Below are 23,040 nucleotides of genomic sequence, written 5' to 3' on the forward strand. Positions count from 1 at the left end.
CAGAAATTTATTTATTATGAATGAGGAATTTTTTCGTTTTCACACGGTATTTTTTAAGTACAACATGTTAAGGATTAATTTGTTACGAATTTGAATTTCATTTAAAGTCTACCGTTGCCTAATGGGTTATTGCATACATAAGGCATGATTTGAACTTTCGACACTTTGTTAACGAACGAGTGAGTTAACCATTCAACCAACTTAAGTTGGATAAGAATAAGAAATCTAAAATTCCAAAAGACAGGTAGTTTGGATCCTTTCAACTTTTTTCTCATTTGAAAAGATAAAGTGTGATTTCTCACCGTATATTTTATAAGTAAAACAAAAAAAATATAAAAAAACATTAAAAATAAAGGATTAAAATTCATATTTTACATTCTCAAATTAAAAAAAAAATTGAAGAATCTATTCCAAAAAACAATAATTTAAATTTCTTCCTTTTTCTCTCTCTCCTTCAAAATGTATTTAATGCATTAACACTTTAAAAATAGAAGTAATAAATAATAAGATCAATTATACATTTTATGAATAAAATAAGTGAGTTCTTTAAAGAGTTATATACTACCAAACTTAGCGTTAATGGACAAGAACATTTCCATTATTCTTTTTTGACGTTATGGAACACTTAACAGTCTACTTACTATTAAAAGCACTACTATGTGGGCCGGTATAATTTCGATAGATGTACCCATTTGAGAGGATGATTGGTTCATTCAAGCGCACCATGAAAAACAGAACTCGAATTGAGGACAGCAGCATCTGTGAAGTATTCCTAGCTAAGGAAACATTCACATTTCGTTTATTCTATTTTTATCCTCATGTTAACTCACGTAGAACAAGGATTGCAAGGAACGATGAGAGGGGAGAATCATCTTCGGGTGGAATAACATACCCAATCTTTGTCTTAAAAGGAGCTACAATGGGTGCGGACAGTGACTACTAATTAGAGCAGAAAGAAATTAGTGTTACACATCTGCATGTATTGCTTAACTGTGACCAAATTTTACCGTATCTTATGTGAGTCTATTAAGTCCTCATAAATATTGCAATTAGTAACATTCTAACTTCTTTATCCTATTCTATCATATAGGTTATTCCAAGAGACAAATTCTAATACCTTATTGAACAACTTTTCACATTAGTTTAGAGAATACGCCAGCATGCATCTACGTGACACAATAGATTTGAAACTAGTTACACTTAGTTGGGGCCCAATGAATAAGGGTACTAGCTACCCTATGTATACTGTTAATGGATATCGGTTCCATACTTTATAGTGGTCGACAGAGAAGAAAATCGATAACACTGGAGTTTGGGTTCGTGGGGATTCAGGCGGGAGTTACTCTGATTAGTTTGGTGTGTTGCACAATATAATTGAGTTAGAGTATTTCTGTCGCACTACGTACAAGGTGTGCGTATTTAAATGTGAATAGTATGATCCAAGTTCACGACAAGGAATACGAAAGCACAAGGACTACGATATCACTGAAGTTAATGTAACCAGGAAATATAAGAACTACGATCCTTTTATTCTACCTCAAAATGTACAACATGTATACTTTTTGCCTTATCCGGGTTCATGAAAGTCTAGTTGGGTAGTTGTGGTTAAGACTAAGCCAAGATACCGCATCGAGTCTGATGATAAAACAGAGGATCAGGAACCTTACCTGATTGATGACCCAACCCCTTCAAAAATGGTGGTTGATACCACTGAGCCAATTATCCGTAGCTATGCTGTTACAGATGATGATATCATTGACCTTAGATTACAGGATGACGCACTACCACAATAGGACAATGATCTTGAAGAAGAAGACGAGTCAACATGGATGAAGAAAAGGAAGACGAGTTTAATGATTAGGAAACTAACTCAGAAGAGGAGGATACTGAACCAGAGGAAGAAGATGATGAATCTAAATAGGGTTAATGTAAATATAGTTCTATTATATGTATATTATTTTCCAAATATTGAAAAGAACGTATTGTAATTAACATTGTTTCGGATATATTAATTATCATATATTATTCCATATTTTTACGTTGTTTGTTTGATATTTTACTTCAAGTTTAAAGCACTGGTTCAATTATGTTTGTCATCAGCTTAAAAATAAAAATTTATTTCCATCGGCATTACCATCGGTAAAAGCCAACAAATTTTCTTTAAAAAAAGCTCCAAAAAACGTTCCATTGGAATTACCGTCAGATTAATCCGATGGTAAAGCGGCACAAAAATGTGCAACATAGCGCCATTATCGTCAGATTAATCGACAATAACTTTCTACATATTTCGTCATCCTACCCACTATATTATGCCACTAATTTCGATGGAAATTAGCGTCAGACTAGAAAAATCTGATGGTAAGTATTTTTCGGCAAGGTTTATACCATCGCATGACTTCCATCGGTAAATCCGATTGTATCTGGCAACTTTGTTGTAGTGATTAGTCGCTAATAAAATTTATTTTTTCGCCTCTACTTACCGTCTAATTTAGTTACGGAATAATTCCAACGATAACTTATTCGAGGGTCAAATTTCACTTGTAACCATTGAAAAATACATCGTTAAATCTGCCAATAACGTCCGTCGCTAAATCCGCCGGTAATATCCATCACTAAATTCGACGATATTCGACGTATTTTTTATAGTGTAAGCTATGATTACTTTAGAGAAAATTTTATTCTCCTTCTTTAAAAGATACTAAAATCATATTCCCTTTTCTTTTATCGGTAAAATGTACACTTTTTTACCTTGTAACTTTTAGAAAATTTATTCTTTAATCCATTTCAAAATTTTCTGTTAACTCTAACTAGTTAACGTTAATTTTTTTTCTTTTAAATTGTGTTTTTCAAAATTATCTTTTAACAAAAAATTTATTTTTTAATCAAATTGGATTTGTCTAAATATTTTTTAACAAATTTTTGTTCAAGGATATGTTTGTAAATAATTTTAGTCTTTTTTTAAAAAGAGGTAAAGTTAACGTTAATTAGCTAGAGTTAAAAAAAAAAACTAAATGAGCTAAAAAAAAATTTTTTAAAGTTATAGAAGAGATGAGTATATATTTTATAAATAAAAGGAAAATGTGTGTATTTTTTTTTTACTGACTGAATGGTATTAGTATCATTTTAAGTTTTCAACATATTTTAGGGGAGAGTAGAATTTTCTGTTGATTTAAATTAAGATTATATTCATTCATTCCATTAATAGAAAGGGATTTGAATTCTCTAACGTTTGAATTTTATTTTAGAGAGTAAAGTGTGATCTCTCACCGTTGATTTCATAGGTGGGACCAAGAATAAATATGAAAGAGAAACTATTCAGGGGTAGAAGATCACACTTTACTCTTTAAAGTAAAATTCAAACTTTAGAGGATTCAAATCCGATAGAAAGATGTGGCAATTTACTGTATAAACTATAAAGCACAGTAATGAATGCACATTTATTAGGGATTACTCATCATGATGAATTTTGTTAGGAAGTCAATGGAGTATTTGTACAATATGTACAATGAGCAATTTATTTGATCCAATATGAGTTAAAAAATGAACATTCAGAGTAAAATACTATTAATTTTTCAAACACAATACATTCATATTATCCAAAATAATCATCCGGATACCAGAATAATAAACATCTAATATCCTACTGAATCGAACATCTCTATACTCCCATTGTACACATTGTACAGATACTCCATTGGTTCCTTATACTTTCTCTATCATGATTATCCGTAGACATAAGTTTTTCAACTAGTGATATATGTGAGCTAAACATAGAAAAAACCCCATAAAACTGACACATCACACAACCTCAACACCTTGATGCAGATGTTTTTCATTGGCCAACATGATTTCCTTTCCGGGACCAAAAAAATAACTCTGTTTTTGTTTGCAGCAAAATAGAACGTGTGTACCAAATCAAAGATAGGTTTAGAGATAACCAATCCTTCTACCACATTCAATGGTATCATCCAGAATCATTTTGGTGTCATATTTGTAGACGAATCCCTTCTCACACAGCTTTGTTGAACCCCACTTTACATCCACCTTCTTCCCCTCCAAGTATCTGTAATGTGATCTCAACTTAGATTACTTTCAATTAATCAAGACATAATTGAAATTAATAAGCAAATAATAAGGGTAGGTCACATACTCTTGCTTGACATTGAATTCAGGATAATGTTGAATGTAATAACCAGCAATCTCTGCTATTGAAACATAGGAACTTGCACACAAGAATCTTCCCTTCATTGAGGGATTTTCCATGCACAAGATGTGAGCTTCACATACATCATCAATATGCACTAAAGGGACTTTCCCCAGCAATGATTCTAAAAACTTGAGTGGTTTGTAGGTCTCTGAATTTCCTGTGATCAGTGAAAGACAAAGTGCAATGCTACCAGATGCAAAGGATTGAATGGTGTCCCCACCAATAAGACCACATGGAATTGTTACCACCTCTAATTCACCACAACCGTTTTCATTGTTATTGTAGCTCAACATTTCTTTCTCTGTTAGTGTCTTTGAATAAGTGTAGTCCTTCATAGCAACACCAATTACCACAGTCAAATCAAACATATTAGGATAGATTTAAGAGTTTAATTTTAATACGGTGTAAAATATATTTTACATAACCATTCAATCCAATTACTACTTCTGTATAACTATTCATATAATCAATGTAAAAGATTTTACTAGCGTCACGTTACTTAATTAGATGCACGTGTATAACTGTTTTACAAAAAAAAATCAAAATTAAATTCTAGATTTAATCCCTAACCTTATGAAAATGGTCATGGTAGACATATGATAAAGAATCATTGAGAGGGGTCCAGCAAGTTTCGTCGATGAAATCCTTGAAAGCAGTTCCATCTTCCTTCAAGGGAGAAGAAGAGACAACAGAGGCTGTGTAGATTAAGCGCTTCACAGTCCCTGATCTGAGACAAGACATGAAGATGGTTTTGGAGCCTGCAAGTGCAGCTTCAACCGTGTTCTTGTACTGAGAAGAACCGGGTTCATGGTTCATGGGAGTAGCCACGTGGAAGACGAACTCGCATCCCTGAATGGCAGGGTCAAAGTCAGCGGGGTTGTAAATATCAGCTTCGAACAAGAAAAGTTTCCCTTGGGAATCTGGAATGTTCTTGAGAATCCCCACCTTGGATTCATTCTCTGCAATAATAATTAAAGAGAAACTCAGAATTCAGAAGAAGAAGAAGAAGATTTGTTTGTAATGAGATTAAACAAGTACTGATATCTCTGAGAGTGGCGTGCACGGTGTAACCCTTCTCTAGAAGCTTCTTCACCAGGTAAGAACCAACGTAACCAGTGGCTCCTGTTACGCAAACCTTGCATCTTCTCTCCATCTTCGTCTTTGTCTCTTTAACTCACGAATACGTATACAAGTACATACATACAGAAATCGCCAATGGTAATGGTACTTTGTGATTACAAAGTTTTCTAATATTTATAATCTTTCTGTAGCACGCAAGGAGAAATGTTAAACCATCAGAATTTTATTATTAATAATTCAATAACATACTTTATCTTATAATTTTAAATATTGATGTAATAAATTTTAATAGTCTTTCTGGCATTCTTTTTATGTAAAATTGTAAATTACCAGGCAGACACTACTACTAAACAAAATTGCAAGACCATGAAAGGTATAGTATATATAACAAACAAAATGAAATATAGTATTTTTGTAATTTCTATAAGAAAGCGTGACCCGAATGAATTAAATTATTTGGGGACATTGATAATATCTCAATCGGCTTCAAGTGGCTAGCACATAGACGACGTTCCAGAAAACATGAATCAAACGAAAGAACTACCACTTAGTATAATCAAAGATGAAGAATACATACAAATGGAAAAGGACAGAGATATTTATTTAATATTGCGTATTTTCATATAACACAAATATGAGTGTAATGTTTAGGGTAGATCAAAGCTGGTCCATCCGTTTTGCGCATTTGATGCAATCATCCAATATCATATTCAGTTCATACTTGTACACAAATCCTTTGTCTCTAAGCTTCCTTGATCCCCATTCAATTTCTCGTTTCTCTCCTTCGAGATACCTGAATCCAAATCCAAATTATTTTATAAAGAAATACTAATTAATTTTATTCGAATAGGTGAAATCTCAGGTCCAGTCGACTTCACATGAAGTTGATATTGAGAGCAGTTAGATGATTCACATGAAATTTCAGGTGCAGTCGACGGGTTGAGTTTCATGTATGTTAGAGAATAGATAATAGAAACTTATATTAATTACTTGGTGTTGAAGTGGAATTCCGGATAGTTTTGGAAATAATAACTTGCAAGATCAGATGAAGAAGCAAAGGAATTTGCAAGCAAGAATCTGCCAGTGATGGATGGGGTTTCTAAGCAGAAGATGTGAGCTTCACAGACATCATCAACATGAACAATTGGAATTTTTCCATTCAAGTCCTCTAAGTATTTCAAAGATTGGTAAAGGAACTCATCATTATTGCCTTTTATCTGAGAGATTAGCATTGACACACTCAAAGGAATTTCACTGAGCAGAGTGTCCCCTCCCACAAGCCCACAAACCAGGCTTACAACTTCCATTGTTCTTCCATTTTCATAACTCAGTAACTGCCTCTCAGCCAGTGTCTTCGCATCGGTGTAGCTCTTATGAAGATTGCTGCCTGGAAATGAAACGTTGAGAGGGGTCCAACAAGATTCGTCCATGGAATGTTTGTAACCACTTCCATCCTCCTTCAGCGGAGAAGCAGCTACAACTGATGCTGTGTAAATCAGCCGTCTAACTGTTCCTGTTTTTATGCATTGCGCAACTATGCTTTTTACCCCTTCTGTTGCAGCTTCAGCTACACCCTTATACTGCTACCAGGTACAAATCAAATTACAATCATCACTTCAACATTACTTTTTAAGATGGTGAAAACTCAAGTGTGCAGTCGACTTATTTGAGAGTCGTTAGATGATTTGACTGATTTGATTAAATTTTCATTTAACGACTCTCAGATATCAACTTCATGTGAAGTCCACTTCACCTGAATTTTCATCTTTTAAGATACATATTCATAAAATATATAAAATATATAAAATGTTGATCTTTTATAAGTCGAGATTCGAACTCTACTCTAGCTGAACGAGTGAACTAATTATTCAATCAATTCAAATTGGTTATTATATTTTGTATATATAATTATGTTTGATTATAATGAACAGAATCATACGAGTTTAATTAGGAAATAAATTTTTATATCCACTAATATCAACTAATTTTTTGAAATTATTTTTTATTTTGAATTAAAAATTTTGAATTCTAATTTTAAATTGTTTAAATAATAAATTCTTTTACTAGTACTTACTCAAATTATAAATAAGAATATTTAAAAGAAAAAAAATATGAACATATGTTGGGAATGTAACTAATGAGTCCAATCCATCATTCCCTGTCAATCCCAATCTTTGAATACGGTTACCTAACAACATGTGTGGTTAAATGCATTGATGATGAAACTACCTTAGAGTGTGGTTGATGTTGGTAGGGAGTAGCAAGGTGAAAGACAAAGTCACAGCCTTGAATTGCAGCCTCAAATTGATGTGGACTGTACAAATCTGCCTCAAATAACACCAGCTTTTCTTTTGCCTCTGGAAACCCTCTCAGAATGCCTGTCTTTGCGTCCTCTGCAATATATATGAAATCAACAAATAATGGATCTGATATGCCAATAATAAATAAATAAGATTTCATAATAATTATAATCATATCATATATACTTAAGCTTCTAAGGGTTGCGTGGACAGTGTAGCCCTTTTGGAGAAGCTTGTTAACGAGGTAAGAACCAATGAAGCTGCCACCGCCGGTGACGCATACCTTCCACTCCCTCTTCTTCTCCATCGTTATCTATCTTTTTCCTCCTCTTCTCTTACCACCCACTACTGCAGTGTTTTAGAAAGGTCGGAACCATCACTATCTACTTTTTTCAATATTGTGTATAATGTATTATATTTATTTCATCGAGACTAATTCACTCAGTCCTTTATTTCTACCACTTTTAGTTTTTTATGCGATGACAATTAATTAATATTACAGTTTTTTAAGGGAGTAAAAATATTTTTTATTTCTAAAATTTTTAAAATAATTTAATATTAGTCAATTTCTAATCAATTCTATTTTATCGTATTTTTTTAAATATTAGTCCTTTTTTTTAATTTTACCGTTGCTTATACGTTATCAATATTATCAAACTACCATTTATCATCTCCAACCTCAAATACAAACTTAAAAGTTTAAACTTAATTAAAACGCGCGTGGGTGATAGCATCAAGATGATGGAGTTGGGTGGGGTTGGATGAAGCGGAACATAGGTAGGGACGGAACTAAAATTTTGGTAGAAAATGTGTTAAAAATTAAAATATTATATAATTAATAATTAATATTTTTTAATTAAAAAAATTAATAAGTACTTATTATATAAAAAAAAATTATCTTAGTTTTTATAAAAAAAATTATTTTGAATTTGATAAAATATAAAAATTATCTATATTTTTAACTAGTTTATTTTATTATATTTGTTGTGTATTATTGTGATAATAAATTATATTTTTATTTTTTATATCATAAAAAGTTATATTATAAAATAATATAAATAAGTTAATTATTTTGATAATTTTGATATATGCATTTAAAATATATTCGTAAATAAAATATAAAAAATATATTCATTTTAAGAATTTATTTAATATATTATAATTTTAATATCATAAAAATATAAATAAATTTTGAAATAATTTACTTTCATGTATATATGGCAATATAGAAGAATTTTTTTAATATCTAATTAGATATTAATGTTGTTATATATTTTTATATTATAATAAGTGTAAAAATTAAAAAAATTAGAAAGAGAAAAAAAAAAGAAGTTTAAATATTTAAAGATTTAAAATTTTATTTAATCGAAAAGTGAAAAGTGATTGACGATAATACTTTTTCAATGTAAATATTGTTATTTGTTTTTGAGTTTAATAGTTTATTTATTTATATAAAACAATTATTTATTTTATTTTTTAAAATAAAAAATAAAATTCTATAATATATAATAACTTTATACATTTAAAATTGTTAAATTTTGTTCTAAAAAATTGGGAGGCAGGATATAAAGTTAGAAGAGTAAAATTATATTTTTAAAATGGTTCTAAAAATTTTAGGAATAAAATAGATATACTTTACCTTCTTTCTTTTCTTTTTTTTTTTATCAAAGATAGGAGACCTGAACCCGCAATCTCTTAATTGAGTATGGGAAGACTATGTCATTTGAGCTATTACTTATTAGAAGACTCCAACCCACAATCTCTTAATTGAGTATAGGTAGTCTATGTCATTTGAGCTATTACTCGTTGGCATACTTTACCTTCTTTCATCCCTAATAATTTGTAGATATCCAAATTAAATTAATACTACCACTCAAATTATAATATATATATATATATTGAAAATTAGCCACTAAATTAATTATTATATATTTGTGTATAAATATATTAAAAAAAATACACAGTCAAGATTTTTACATAAAAGAGTTCAATTAAATTAAAATCATACATCTCAAATTCACGTAATACTTTATTTCAACTGAAACAAAATTGTAAATAACTGAATTTTACGTATACATTCTGTATCGTCTTTTTTCTTTTTCTCCTTTAATTTCTTTTCTTCTTCATCATCAACATACATACCTGCATCATCATCATCTTACTCTTTTTTATTCTGTTTTCTTTTTTTAATTTCTCTCTCAAAAAAGAACAAAAACTATTCTGTTTTTTTTAATCTCTCTCTTAAAAAAGAACAAAAAAAAAAGAAAAAAAACATAACATAAAAAATAAGAACAAAAAAAAGCCAAATAAATTCTTGTTAAGAGACTCTTGTATCAAGGCTAGAATATTGAGAAATTTTGGCTAAAAATTTTCTCTCACGATTAAGAAATTTCAATGTCAACAACAACAACAAAGTCTTGTCTCATTAAGTGGAGTCGGTTACACGAATCAAATAATGCCATTGTGTTCTGTCATATATCATGTCTACAGAGAGATCGTTTACATGTAGATCTCGTTTGACCACCTCATGGATGGTCTTCTTAGGTCTTCCTCTGCCTTTCGTCCTTTGTCCATCTTCCATCTAATCCACCTTACTGACTGAATCTTCTATCAGTCTTCTTCTCACATGTCCAAACAACCTGAGACGCGATTCAACCATCTTTTCCATAATGGGTGCTACTCCAACTATCTCCCTTATATCTTCATTCCTTATTTTATCTAATCGTGTATGACCACTCATCCATCTCAACATCTTCATCTCTGCCACACTCAGCTTATTGTTCGTGCTCCCCTTTAGCCGTCCAACACTCCGTACCATACAGCATAGCCGATCTTATAGCGGTGCGATAAAATTTACCTTTAAAAAATTTTTGTATTATTTTTTTATTTTATAATTTTTTCAAACAACAACGTACTCTTCTTCTTTATTTTTATAGTTTTTCTTATTTCACACTTTCATAATTTTTCTTATTTCACTTTTTAATAAAAAATAATAATAATAATAATAATAAATAAATGAAGGAAATTTACAATTTTTTTTGTTTTTTTATAATAAATATAAAAATTTTAGAAGGAAAAATACAAAAATTCTACACGAAAAAAAAAGCAAAACAAAAAGAACTACAACATCAAATCAAGAATTATGAAAAATTTCAATGTTAAAATTAAGATATTTTTATATCATAGTATAGTTAATTTTTTTTTTTCACGTAAAAAAAGTGTAATTTATACGTACATGGATCGGATGAGTAATTTTTTTATATTTTGACCAATTTAATTAAATTTAGTTGACAAAAAATATACTTAGATATATAATAAAATTATATAATATATATATATATATAATTTAACCATATTTCTAGTATCTCATTTATATATTTTAATATGTATCTTATCATTATGACTTATTTTAGTATAAAACTAACATGATATATATATAAAAGCAAAGTCGTTTCTTTTACTTTTCCTGCATTTGAATCCAGTTATATCTTCACAATACTAAAATCAAGTTGGAGAAAATATATTGAGACAAAATTGTGGATGACATAAGGAAGACTTTTTATTTTATTGTCCGTCCGATATGGAAGATTATTTATTTTGATTATCTATGTTATTTTTTAGTTTGACAGTTAAAAAATTAATTTATTGTAAATTAAAATTTTATTTATAAATTTATTATTAATTAATAAATTATTGTACGTATAAAATAGAATTTAAATTTTTAATATTTAAATAAATTAATAAACTAATTATTAAACTAATCCAAATTGATTAGTATGAAAGATTACATTAACCCAAAGAAATTGAAATTCAACAATATGATCAAATGGGTATAGATTATTATAGCCAGCGTCTAAGCGAGGGAGCTAGTAGCTACAACATATATCTTTTAATTAATCGGGTAGTACAGCCAGAAATGGAGAACCTAGGTAACCATTCTTGTCTCATCTTCAATATAACGTTGATATATATATATATATACTAAAATCACCTTTTGGAGGAGAGGGATGGATTGTTAGTGTGGACGATTTAGAAGATATAATTGGGGGCATGTATGGTTGGGTTCGATTTGTATACTTGGTGGAATTTGGCATATTTTAACCAAACCTTTTGCGTGGGCTCGGCGTGCACTTGTATGGTCCGGAGAAACTTATTTGTCTTATAGTTTATGTGCTTTATCTGTTTTTGGCTTTATTGCTTGTTGCTTTGTCTGGTTTAATAATACCGCTTATCCGAGTGAATTTTACGGTATATATATATATATATATATATATATATATATATATATATATATATAACTAAAAAAAAGGCAAATAAACAAAATAAATTAATTGGAAGTCAAATTTATCTGATTATAACTTTTATATATTGTATATGCAAATGTATTTTTTACGAAGGAAAAGTACGAGGAGCTAATGAAATATTTATATAATGTGTATAATGGAGGTTTATGGAGTATTAGAGATATAATCATTAATGTTACCTTTTTCCACAAGTTTTTGGGATGAGTGGTATCATGACATGGTATTAGAGCACTAGTTCCGAAAGATCAAGAGTTCGATCATTGGTGAACCCCAAAATCAGTTTAATTTTTCGGAAATGGTTATTCTATATAATATGGGGAATGTTATTTTGTAACTCAATAGTCCATTGTACACATTGTACAAATAGTCTATTGTCTCCCTAGCGGGATCCTTTTACGAATTTATACAATCGTAGGAGGAGTTTTGTAGTTTTTTGTGAATTTGGTCAAATGTGCATAAACTGCAACAAGAGTCTAGCGATTTATGCTTTAGTATAAATACGCGAGAGGAAGTTGCGGATTATTCAATTTGCACCAGTTTTCAACTTTTTAGAGAGAGAAAGAAATGTTTTAGAGAGAGGAAAAGAGAAAATTATGGTGAGAAAGACAAAGTTCTTCGTACTTAGAAGATTTGATCATTCGGATTTTGTTGGGCGCGGGACTATGGCGGACGAACGCAGCCTTTATCGGTTCAACGGCGTTGCGCACATTGCCGACAGTATCAACGAAGAGGTAAGTTTATTTTATTTTACTTATTGAATTTCATATAACATAAAATGTAGTATTCGAGTGCAGTAGTTAGAATACATAATTTAGGATTGACCAATTTAGGATTTCAAACTTAAGACGTAAAATTTAAAGGTGGGATCAAATGTTTAAGTAGAATGGTGATCTTCTTGTATTTGAGATATAGGGTTTAAATTGTAAGGCTTGTAAGGTTGTTGTTTAAGTATCGTATTTGAAAACTAAGATTTAAAATTTTAGTTTTTATTAAATATGTAAGTTTAAATTTTAATATTATAGTTTTAGTTGTTTAGGGTTTAAAATTTAAAGATTAAATTTTTTAAATAGAACCTACTGGTGGTATTTTATATTCTTAAATTTTAAAATTATAAGTTTTGTAGTTTAGTTTTTTAAATTTAAGATTCAAATTTTAAAATTATAAGTTTAGTATTTGATTATTTTAAATTAAAGATTTGAGTCTTAAGTTTAAGTTTTATTATTTTAAACTTAGTAAAATTAGTTTGAAAAATGATGGTAACTAAACTATATCTGAAATGTTAGTTAAGATTGGATAGGCAAGATACTTGTAATGTTTGTTTTCGTCTATAATCTATGGTTTAAACTTGTTAGTAATGGAATTTCATTTTGTTTGGTTATTTCTCTCACATGCTACAGCCAAGTAGGTGTATTTATAGTGTTTGGAGGCAACAGAACATGCCTTTACATGACAGGATCATACCCTATTTGGAGAGGGCTGGTTTGTACCACATAGCGAGACTGAACACGAGGTGGTTCTGGATAAATGAGTCCCTAGTAAGCACATTCATTGAGAGGTGGCGTCTTGAGGCGCACACCTTTCATAAGTCATTCGAGGAGTTCACCATCACGCTACAAGATGTTGGATACCAATTGTGTAACACACTAATATTCAAATCCTTATGCTCGAGTCATAAGTCAATAATAATAAGGTGGTACGACTCTCAAGGTGGATTTTTAATACATAGTTTATAAGTGTAATTGAAATGGGTATTAATCGAGAAACCTGAAAATAGTAAAAATAAAATCGCGAAGTCGTATCACTCACGCATCGACAACTAGAAGATAAAGCGTGAAGTCGAAGGTGATACACAGATAAAGGCATAAAGGAGAGTAAGAGAATGACATTATATAGATATATAACATAAGTAAGTAGCCACTAGTCACGACCCGCAAAGTTTAGGCCGGCTAGAGTACAGTATGAAAAAAGTTGACAACAGAATCTCCTAATCTCTCCCAAAAGAAACATAAGAGCCTCTATAGGCAAGTTCAAAAGATTTTAATACATAATATAAGCTTTTCAAATTAAAGATGGAGAAATTCTAAGCAAAATATAAAGTAGAGAATATAAAGATCTTCGTCGTCTCTCAGATGAACCACAGCTCACTTCTGAGCACCTGGACCTGTATCTGAAAAACAAGAGATATATATGGAATGAGAATCCCCGACCCATGGGTTCCCAGTATGGTAAAAGTGTCAAATAAATACAATGCATTGTAATAAAAATTCACTAAGCATCCTACACTTCCTTTCGCCAAGTATTCATCATATGTTCTCGCTAATCCATGAATAGGCAACTGCCATAAGGGAATGCTAAATCTAATTCATCTTCCTCATGCTTCCAAACTTTCTAACTCTCCGACAATTCACAACCAGAATTATAAACAAAACCATCTCCAACTATTCTGTCTCGGCAATTCTATATCATTACCTCATATCCTTACCTGGAGCAAGTGAAATCACTTCACTGCGTCTACCCAGGGAGCTCAATTACTTCATTTAATAATCATCATCATTATTCAATTACATCATCAACTCATCTCATTAAGAACCGCCCTCAGCGTCAACCGACACCAGCATGAAGGGCCTCTCAGTTGTACAAACACAAGCAATACAGGCAAGTAATACACAAAAAGGTACAAGTAGAACCGGTAGCACATAATCAGGTAACATAGCATATATGATATAGCAATCCAAAGCAAATAGGCAAACTCAAACAATTCAAATATATACAAATGATGTATTCCTGCCCTATGGCTGATGATATCATCTGTCGATTATCAAGCTAATCCGACGTGTCTGGTAGCTAACCCGGGCACAGTCTCTTTGTTGCGCATTAATATTATTAGAGGGAATACGTGTCCTGTCACCATTAGAGAGTATATGTGCCCCGTCACCCTTAGAGGGTATCGGTGCCCTGTCATCCTTACAACCAGAGAGAAAACACAAGCATACTCACATTCAAACATTTTCCATCATTATTCATTTATCACATTCATTCACAATCACTCTTCATTATTACCAATTCTCAAACAATGACCCGGAGCAAGCGGGACGAACCACGACCCTTACTACTACCCAGGTATCACAAATACATATTCATTCATAATCACTATTCATTATTACCAATTCTCAAACAATGACCCGGAGCAAGCGGGACGAACCACAACCTTTGCTACTACCCAGGTATCACAATTACATATTCATTCTAATCACTCTTCATTATTACCAATTCTCAAACAATGACCCGGAGCAAGCGGGACGAACCACGACCCTTGCTACTACCCAAGTATCACAAATACATATTCATTCATAACTTCATAATTAAACTCATTTATCATAATTCTCCTTTCCCATCTCATACCTGGAGCAAGTGGACAACGCCACTGCCTACTAACCGGAGTCACACGTCACATTCATTTTCAAACCATCATTTCTATACTTCCTCAATCACAATTAATTACTCCAAGTCTTTCTTCATCAACAAGTTATCACATTTCCTAGCCTCTTCTCATTACTAGGCATACTATACAAATTTAGGACTTAAAGGATGAAAATAGAGGTTTAAAAGTCTGAAATTCGGCTTTAAAAACTCAAAAATCAATTTTTGCTGGAAAAGGAGACACGCGTGCGCGTTGCCCACGCGCACGCATGGGAAGCAGAGAAAAGCGGGTGACGCGTAAGCGTTACCCATGCGCACGCGTTGAAAGTAGAGAGGTAGGGTGACGCGTGCGCATCAGTTACGCGTCCGCGTGGATGCGTTTTGTGCTCCTCGTACAAAACCGGCACGCTACCATCACAACTCTTTGGAATTTATAACACGCACTTGCATCAATACAGCGACGCGTACGTGTCGGCCAGGCGCTCGCGTGAGAGAGTAAATATCGTGAGTGACGCGTGCGCGTCGGCCATGCGTGCACGTCAGAGTACGTTTTACCAAAAATTTTACTAAGTCTAAAAAGCTGCAGGATTGCATTTTCAAACCCCAAACTTCTGACGGGCATAACTTTTTCGTTTCAAATCATTTTCAACCCGTTCTTCAAACGACATAAACATATCGGATCCAATTTCATTTCTGAATAAGTTTGATACAAAATGGGGATTTGGAGACCAAGTTATGCTCCATCAAAGTAGACCAAAATCACAACTTTCATAAAAACTAACAAAAACTAAATTTTCAACACAAATCAATTTCAAATCTTTTCAAAACCAACCAAAACTTATCAAAATCAACATCAAGCCTCCTCAACTCATATTTTTAACATTCTCATTAAATTCACAATCCACCAATCCACCATTTTGACCAATCTCAATCAAATAACTCAATTTCAAACAAAATACCATACCATATATTTCATTCCACATCTCAAGTTCCAACAATACCAATTCCATCAACCCCCAATACGTATAAATCCATATCATCATATACAACTCACATGCATTGTCAATAAAGACATCAATTCCTTTCTTAAAACCAATAACCAAATAATCCATACAATCCATTGTAACCAAACAACAACGATCACAATTTCATTCAATCTCATATGACATCACACAATACACACATCACTTACCTTCCTTACCTCTTTCCGATCTCTGGCACAAATTCACAATTTAAATGCATATTCCACAAACTAATATTCATTACCCAATTCATCAAATTCTCAACACACCAAACATACAAATTCACACAATTCTCATCCCAATGATTAACTTATATTACATATCAACTATACATATTAGTACCAACCATTTACACAATCCAAACTTAATCCTAGGGGCACCTAGTCAATAAATTCTCATCACACCACACGGTAATTAAATGAAACTTAAACCGTACCTCTTGGAGCCAAACCAATTGTAAAGCAGTTTACAGATTTTGAGAAGCTGGTGGATGATAGCAGACTCGCTTAAGAGTGGTTTCAAGAATTATTTGGTGAGCTTGCCCCGCCGAATATGGTAAAGCAATTTAAGTCCACTTCACCTAGTTCTATGAGAGATTCAGGGTTCTGCCGGCTGATGCGACTGAGACCACCGTACGCATATATGCACTTGCGTACATTATGATGTTGCTATCCACTCAGTTGTTTGGTGACAAGAGTGGAAATCGGATTCATATACGGTGGTTGCCCTTTGTGGCGAAGCTTGACGAGATGGGCACTTATAATTGAGGTTCAGCAGCGTTGGCATGGCTATATCAATGCATGTATCGGGTTGCCAATAGAAATATGACAAACTTGGCAGGCTCCTCCAGCTACTGCAGTCTTGGATTTTCTGGCAGTTCCCTAATCTCAGGCCACGGGAATTCGACGACTTTTCTTTTTTGTTGGCTTCCAAGTATTGATAGTTGGACACTTAGACTTTCAGTTTTAGTTTTAGTTTCTAGTTATTAACTAAGTTATTCCGAGTTTATATATTCATATAATGTTGTCTTCGTTCAGGTAGGCCACGTATTCTAACTATATTCTAGTTATTAACTAAGTTATTCCCAGTTTAATTAGACATATATATTCTAACTATTTTCTTAATTTAAACACTAATATATATTTCATCACAAAATTTAAATTAAACCACTATACTAGTCTAGTGACAAAATTACATCCCTATGAAGCCCCTTTTTTTTTCGAAAAAGAGATCTATAATAGAGCATTAGTTCTAAGTCCTAACACAATTAAGCTAGCTTAACCAAGAGCTATTTATAAGCCATTAACGCTACAACAGTACAATCCATATACACAAAATTTTCCTACAACATCCATCTACAACCGACAAGATAGATCCATTACACACCATATTCTGAATTTTCTAAAATGCACTTTAGTTATTTTCCCTAACATCTCAAGTTCTCAACCGCTTCTATATATTTTTTTATTAGTATCTAAATGACTATTATTTACTGTATACCAGCTTACCAATCAAGTACATTAGTAAAAATGAAAGTCTTTTATATATATATATATATATATATATATATATATATATATATATATAGTTAATAGTTAAATTATTTTTTAAAAGATAAGATATTTTTTAAATTTATTTTTAAATTTTTTTTTTAATTAAATTAGTCTTTCAAAAATTATAAATTAATTAATTATATTTGTTTTTCAGTTATTTCATTAAAATTTTTTTTTAAAGATTAATGTTGTAAAATATTAATTGATAACATATATAATATATGATATGTCTAATTAAATATTAACTAAATATGTTTATGAAAATTTATTAATTTAATTATTTTTTTCAATTACAAAAATTTTATTTTTAATATAATCTAGTGACTAAATTGATAGATATTTATAAACATATTTAGTCAACGTCGAATTGAACATATTATGTCTCATGTATGTTATCAGTTAACATTTCACATCATCAATCGTTGATGAAAATTATGAGTGAAGTAACTGAAGGATAGATATGACTAATTCATAATCTTTAAAAGATCAATTTAATTAAAAAAATCTTTCGAAAATAAATTTAAAAAATATCTTATCTTTTAAAAACTCATTTTACTATTAACTCTATATCTATATAATCCGAAGCCGCTGCTGAACGAGAAAGCTAAGTAACGTCAGGAGCACGATGAAATACATGTGAAATAGTATATATGTTATTTTAGATTGGGTTTAATTATTGTTTCGAAACGCATACAGAAACACACATACCTAATTATATGTAATTTGCTTAGTTATTAAGACATTAATAAAACATAAAAATATATTTCTAGTTAAAAACCAATTTTACTCTTAACAGCAATATGTTGTTATTGAATAAAAAGAATAGAAAATAGAATTGTAAAAATTTTGAAGAGAAAAAATAATAAAAAAATTAAAATATATTTAATATTTATATTCTAATTTTTTTTATAAGACACTGAATATAAATATTTTATATGTCTTTATATGTTAGTATGTTATTAAAATTTACGTCTCATTGAATTAGTAAATACATATCACCTTTCATAAACACAGCCAAACATAGAAGAAAAAAAAAAGAAGAAAAAACAAAACAAAAACTGCCAAACACCATGTTACTATGTTAGTTGTCAGTTGATATAGGCTGCCAACTCACAGCTACTATTTATAACAGCTTGTTAGAGTGTGCACTTGATTAGTTATCTATTAAGCTTTTTAAGAAATATTTTTGGAGTGTGCGAGCTGTAATATAAAATTTATATAAAAATAAACACTCTTTTCGATTTCTGTTCTTTTTAAAAATAGATAAATTTTTAGATCTTTTCGTAATTTTTTTTGTTTAAAGTTAACGAAAAAAATTGACATATAACATTAATCTAATAACATAACTTAAATATATTTTACGTAGATAGATACTTATTTATTGGGATTACTAAATCTTGCCCACTCATTAAAACGATGTCATTCTCATTGAAAAAAAAATATGTAGAAAAAACAACTATTTGTATCCATAAACTTTACGAACGCTGACAAAAGTACCTATTAAAGAAGGAAACTAACGTTGTACCCATTAAAGATGGATTCCGTACGACAAAAGTACCCAAATCCAAAATTTATGTTGACTTTTTAATAAAATTCCAGAATTACCCCCACCATTATCTTCAACCCCTTCTTTCTTTTTTCTCAAATCTCAAACACTTCCATTGCCTAAAAACCCTAATCTCAATACCTAAAAATTCTAAATTATCATTTTCCCAATCCTAATCTCAATACCCCTTTCAACAAATTTCAACCCTCTATTTATTCTTTTCATCAATTTTACCACAAATCTCATGTCCAGCACCAAACATGGTACCTCTTCCATGGCTGGTGAGCCTAACCACTTAACTGCAGCTTGTGTTGCTGCCACAACAGCATCAGCTGCAGTAGCAGCAGCAACAGCAATGGCATGCTTGTTCTGCTCCTTCTCTGTCTTATTGTAGAAAGATTGCAACCAAGCTGCTTCATCTGGAGAAATGTTTGGTGAAATGGTAGCTGGATTGTGACATAAAACTCTAGAATTACTTGAATTTCTCTGAGCAGAAGAAGTAGTAGAAGAAGATGAAGAGAATTTTATGCTTCTGGGTCTCCATAGTTTGAATTTTCTTGTTTGTGTTGTTGTTCTTTGTCTCTTCTTATCCCAAACAAGTGGTAAAATTGATGAAAAGAATAAAAAGAGAGTTGAAATTTGCTAAAATAGGAATTGAGATTAGGGTTGAGAAAATGATAATTTGAAATTTTTAAGTATTGAGATTAGGGTTTTTAGGCAATGGAGGTGTTTGAGATTTGAGAAAGAAGAGAGGAGGGGTTGAAGATAATGGTGGGGTAATTTTGGAATTTTATTAGAAAATCAACATAAATTTTGGATTTGGGTACTTTTGTCGTACAGAATCCATCTTTGATGGATACAACTTTAGTTTCCTTCTTTAATGAGTACTTTTGTCAACGTTCGTAAAGTTCATGGGTACAAATAGTTATTTTTCCAAAATATGTATTTTGAATTATCTCTCACTCTCTCTCTCTCTCTTTTTGAATCTCAACACAAACAACAACTAAGAGTGATCCAGAATAATCTTTAACCTCACACACATTGTGGCTAGAAAAAGAATATGATAGATTCGAGTAGTAATGCAAGTGGGAAAATAAAAGTAAAGTTTCAATACCATAAATGTAAGTGTGGAACTTATGAAACCATGCAAGGATTTGGGACATCAAATAATGCTTACATGATCTTTCTTAGTTGTTACTATTATTGTGTAAGTGTTCTTGATGAAATTTATTCTGAATTTTAGATTTTTTAGTGAAAAACAAGCTAAAGAATAGAAAAATGTGTCTATTACATTAGTAAAAAATCATTATTTTACAGACACAAAAGGTATAGTTATATATAGCTAAAAAAAGAAGAAGAAAAAAGAAAAATTATACTAGCTACCTTTTCATATTCTATTATATAACTGTAATTTATTAGTGTCACACAATACCCAATAATAACTTTCTTGGAAGTACTAATACCCAATAATAGCCTCCCTAAAAGTACTAGTAGTATTCACACATTAATAGCCTTCCTGGGAATGTACAAATTATACATTCCAATCTTACTACATTTCTTCAAAAGGACCAGGTGGAAGTGCCTTTGTAAGGACATCAGCAAGTTGTTCTTTTGATGGAATTGGCATGAGCTTTAAAAAACTGTCTTGAACATTTTCTCTAACTTTGTGACAATTAATCTCAATGTGTTTCGTCTTTTCATGAAACACTGGGTTAGTCGCAATATATCTAGTAGATTGGTTATCACAAAATAATGTCATAGGGCCTGATAACTTGATTTTGAAGTCATTCAAGATGTACATAAGCCAAATTTTTTCACAAGTTGCAAGAGCCATTGCTCGATATTCTGCCTTCGAAGATGATCGAGCAACTATTTGCTGTTTTTTACTTTTCTAAGACACCAAAGATCTTTCAAAAAAGAAGCAATATCCGATCACTGATATTCGGATATCCGGACAGGTACCCCAATCAGAATCTGAGAAACCACAGAGGGACAAGTCACAAATAGACTCAAAAAGTAATCCTTTTTGAGGAACTCCTTTTAAATACTTCAACACATGTAAGGCTGCTTTGAATTGCTCATCTGTGGAACAATCTAGAAATTGACTTAACTTGCTAACAGCTTATGTCAAGGCCTGGTATTAGTGAGGTATGTCAACCTTCCAATGAGTCTTCTATATGACTTAGCATCATTCAATAATGTTCCTGATGACTTTGAGAGATGAATTGAATAATTCATAGGTGTGCTGGCTGGTTTTGAATCTAATAATTCATACTCTTTTAGGAGATCAAAAGTATACTTCTTTTGATACAAAGTTATTCCCCTTTTACTCCTTACAACTTTCATGCCCAAAAACAATTTTAGTTCGCCTGAATCTTTGATTTTGAACAAAGTGTTGAAGTTCACCTTCACACGTTAGATCTCTTCTATGTCATCTCCCGCTAGAACCAAATCATCGACATAAACAAGAATAGAAGTGAAACCTGTTGGAGAAGATTTGGTGAAAAAGGAATGATCTGCCTTTGATTGTGAGTAACCTGAAGCAATCAAGACCGAGCATAACTTAGAGTTCCACTGGTGACTTGCTTGCTTAAGGCCATATAAGGATCGTTCCAACTTGCAAACCATTCCTAGCTGTGCATTTAAACCAGGGGGCAACTCATTAGAGTTATACTTGGTTTTAAAAACTCATTTACATCCGATTGCATGATTCCCTTTCGGTAGAGTGGTAAGTTTCCAGGTCTTGCTTTTCTCTAATGCTTCAAGCTCAGCTTTGATTGCTTTCCGCCAACAATCACTCAGAATAGCCTACTCATAGTTCTTTGGCTTCGGATTTGTGAAAATTGTAATGAAAAGTGCTTTGTGTGATTGTGACAGAGAATTGTAACTCAAGTAATTAGAAAGAGGATACCTTTTTTGTGATTGATGATTGGATCATGCTATCAGAGACAGTGATTTGCATACATTCATAATCATCAAGGTATCTTGGCTTGGTTCTTTCTCTAAGAGATATTCTTAGCGAAGGAGGTGGATTAATATCAGTGGGTTGGGGATTAGATGGATTTTAATCATATGATGGTGTAGTACATGATGCTGGTGTTGCTGGTAATCCCAAAGAAATGGGTAAGGTTGGCTGTTGTTGAACATCAATTATGTTGGAAGAAGTATTTTGGCAATGTATGTTGAATGAGATGTAAATCTAAGGTATGAAAAAATAATGTGCTGCTATCAAAGACATTTATAAGATCATAATTATGTAATATATGTTTAGTGTCTTGATTAGAATTGGAAACATATTCAAATTGATGAGAAACTGATTATTCCCGTATGGAAAGAAATTTTCATAAAACGTTACATTTCTAGATATGAAAAATTGTTTGTTATTTATGTCCATCAAAAGAATATCCTTTTGTAACATCTCAAACCACCCGCTAGTATGATATTATCCACTTTGGCACATAAGGCCTCACGATTTTGCCTTTGACTTTAGGAATGATAGCCGAAGCCATGCACACTCACTCGTCAAAACGCATCATGCTAAAGAGATGTATCCACACCTTTATAATCAACTTGCATCATCATTAACTTGTAGACAAATTAAAATTAAT

The 23,040-nt window shown here is 31.5% G+C and overlaps 3 protein-coding genes and 1 long non-coding RNA gene across 5 annotated transcripts; 2 read left to right on the forward strand and 2 right to left on the reverse strand.

Annotated features, from left to right (window-relative positions):
* Positions 1-3,258: 3,258 nt before the first annotated feature.
* LOC130934974 (putative anthocyanidin reductase) lies at positions 3,259-5,597 on the reverse strand. The gene is made up of 4 exons (XM_057864498.1): positions 5,246-5,597; positions 4,778-5,166; positions 4,151-4,536; positions 3,259-4,063 (listed from the first exon to the last, which is right to left on the reverse strand). Exons 1-4 carry the CDS (start codon positions 5,358-5,360, stop codon positions 3,928-3,930), a joined length of 1,026 nt encoding a protein of 341 aa, XP_057720481.1. The 5' UTR covers positions 5,361-5,597; the 3' UTR covers positions 3,259-3,927.
* A 245-nt stretch (positions 5,598-5,842) lies between these two features.
* LOC130934975 (putative anthocyanidin reductase) lies at positions 5,843-7,985 on the reverse strand. 2 transcript variants are annotated; one of them, XM_057864500.1, is made up of 4 exons: positions 7,774-7,985; positions 7,517-7,680; positions 6,278-6,867; positions 5,843-6,080 (listed from the first exon to the last, which is right to left on the reverse strand). In XM_057864500.1, the coding sequence occupies exons 1-4, from the start codon at positions 7,892-7,894 to the stop codon at positions 5,945-5,947; spliced, it is 1,011 nt and encodes a 336-aa protein (XP_057720483.1). In that variant the 5' UTR covers positions 7,895-7,985; the 3' UTR covers positions 5,843-5,944. The 2 variants fall into 2 exon arrangements, with proteins under 2 accessions (XP_057720483.1, XP_057720482.1); XM_057864499.1 differs by having other exon boundaries at positions 6,278-6,870.
* On the forward strand, positions 6,644-8,031 carry LOC130934976 (uncharacterized). Its single transcript, XR_009067777.1, has 2 exons — positions 6,644-6,877; positions 7,542-8,031. It is a non-coding gene; the product is annotated as an uncharacterized LOC130934976 (long non-coding RNA).
* A 3,960-nt stretch (positions 8,032-11,991) lies between these two features.
* On the forward strand, positions 11,992-17,100 carry LOC130932765 (protein MAIN-LIKE 1-like). Its single transcript, XM_057862179.1, has 4 exons — positions 11,992-12,622; positions 13,289-13,553; positions 16,834-16,888; positions 16,935-17,100. The coding sequence occupies exons 1-4, from the start codon at positions 12,485-12,487 to the stop codon at positions 17,098-17,100; spliced, it is 624 nt and encodes a 207-aa protein (XP_057718162.1). The 5' UTR covers positions 11,992-12,484.
* The last annotated feature ends 5,940 nt before the right edge of the window (positions 17,101-23,040 follow it).

The sequence above is a fragment of the Arachis stenosperma genome, chromosome 6 (assembly GCF_014773155.1).
Source record: "Arachis stenosperma cultivar V10309 chromosome 6, arast.V10309.gnm1.PFL2, whole genome shotgun sequence".
Taxonomy (NCBI): Eukaryota; Viridiplantae; Streptophyta; class Magnoliopsida; order Fabales; family Fabaceae; genus Arachis; species Arachis stenosperma.

What these genes read in the sequence shown, in the direction of transcription:
- LOC130934974 (XM_057864498.1), bottom strand. Translation starts at nt 5,360, where the DNA reads ATGGAGAGAAGATGCAAGGTTTGCGTAACAGGAGCCACTGGTTACGTT. An exon ending in ACCATGACCATTTTCATAAG is followed by an intron (nt 4,537 to 4,777) that starts GTTAGGGATTAA and finishes GTTGCTATGAAG; the next exon opens with GACTACACTTATTCAAAGAC. An exon ending in GAATTCAATGTCAAGCAAGA is followed by an intron (nt 4,064 to 4,150) that starts GTATGTGACCTA and finishes ATCACATTACAG; the next exon opens with ATACTTGGAGGGGAAGAAGG.
- LOC130934975 (XM_057864499.1), bottom strand. Translation starts at nt 7,894, where the DNA reads ATGGAGAAGAAGAGGGAGTGGAAGGTATGCGTCACCGGCGGTGGCAGC. An exon ending in CGCAACCCTTAGAAGCTTAA is followed by an intron (nt 7,681 to 7,773) that starts GTATATATGATA and finishes TATATATTGCAG; the next exon opens with AGGACGCAAAGACAGGCATT. An exon ending in GAATTCCACTTCAACACCAA is followed by an intron (nt 6,081 to 6,277) that starts GTAATTAATATA and finishes ATTTGGATTCAG; the next exon opens with GTATCTCGAAGGAGAGAAAC.
- LOC130932765 (XM_057862179.1), top strand. Translation starts at nt 12,485, where the DNA reads ATGGTGAGAAAGACAAAGTTCTTCGTACTTAGAAGATTTGATCATTCG. An exon ending in ACTAATATTCAAATCCTTAT is followed by an intron (nt 13,554 to 16,833) that starts GCTCGAGTCATA and finishes GGATGATAGCAG; the next exon opens with ACTCGCTTAAGAGTGGTTTC. An exon ending in AGCTTGCCCCGCCGAATATG is followed by an intron (nt 16,889 to 16,934) that starts GTAAAGCAATTT and finishes TGAGAGATTCAG; the next exon opens with GGTTCTGCCGGCTGATGCGA.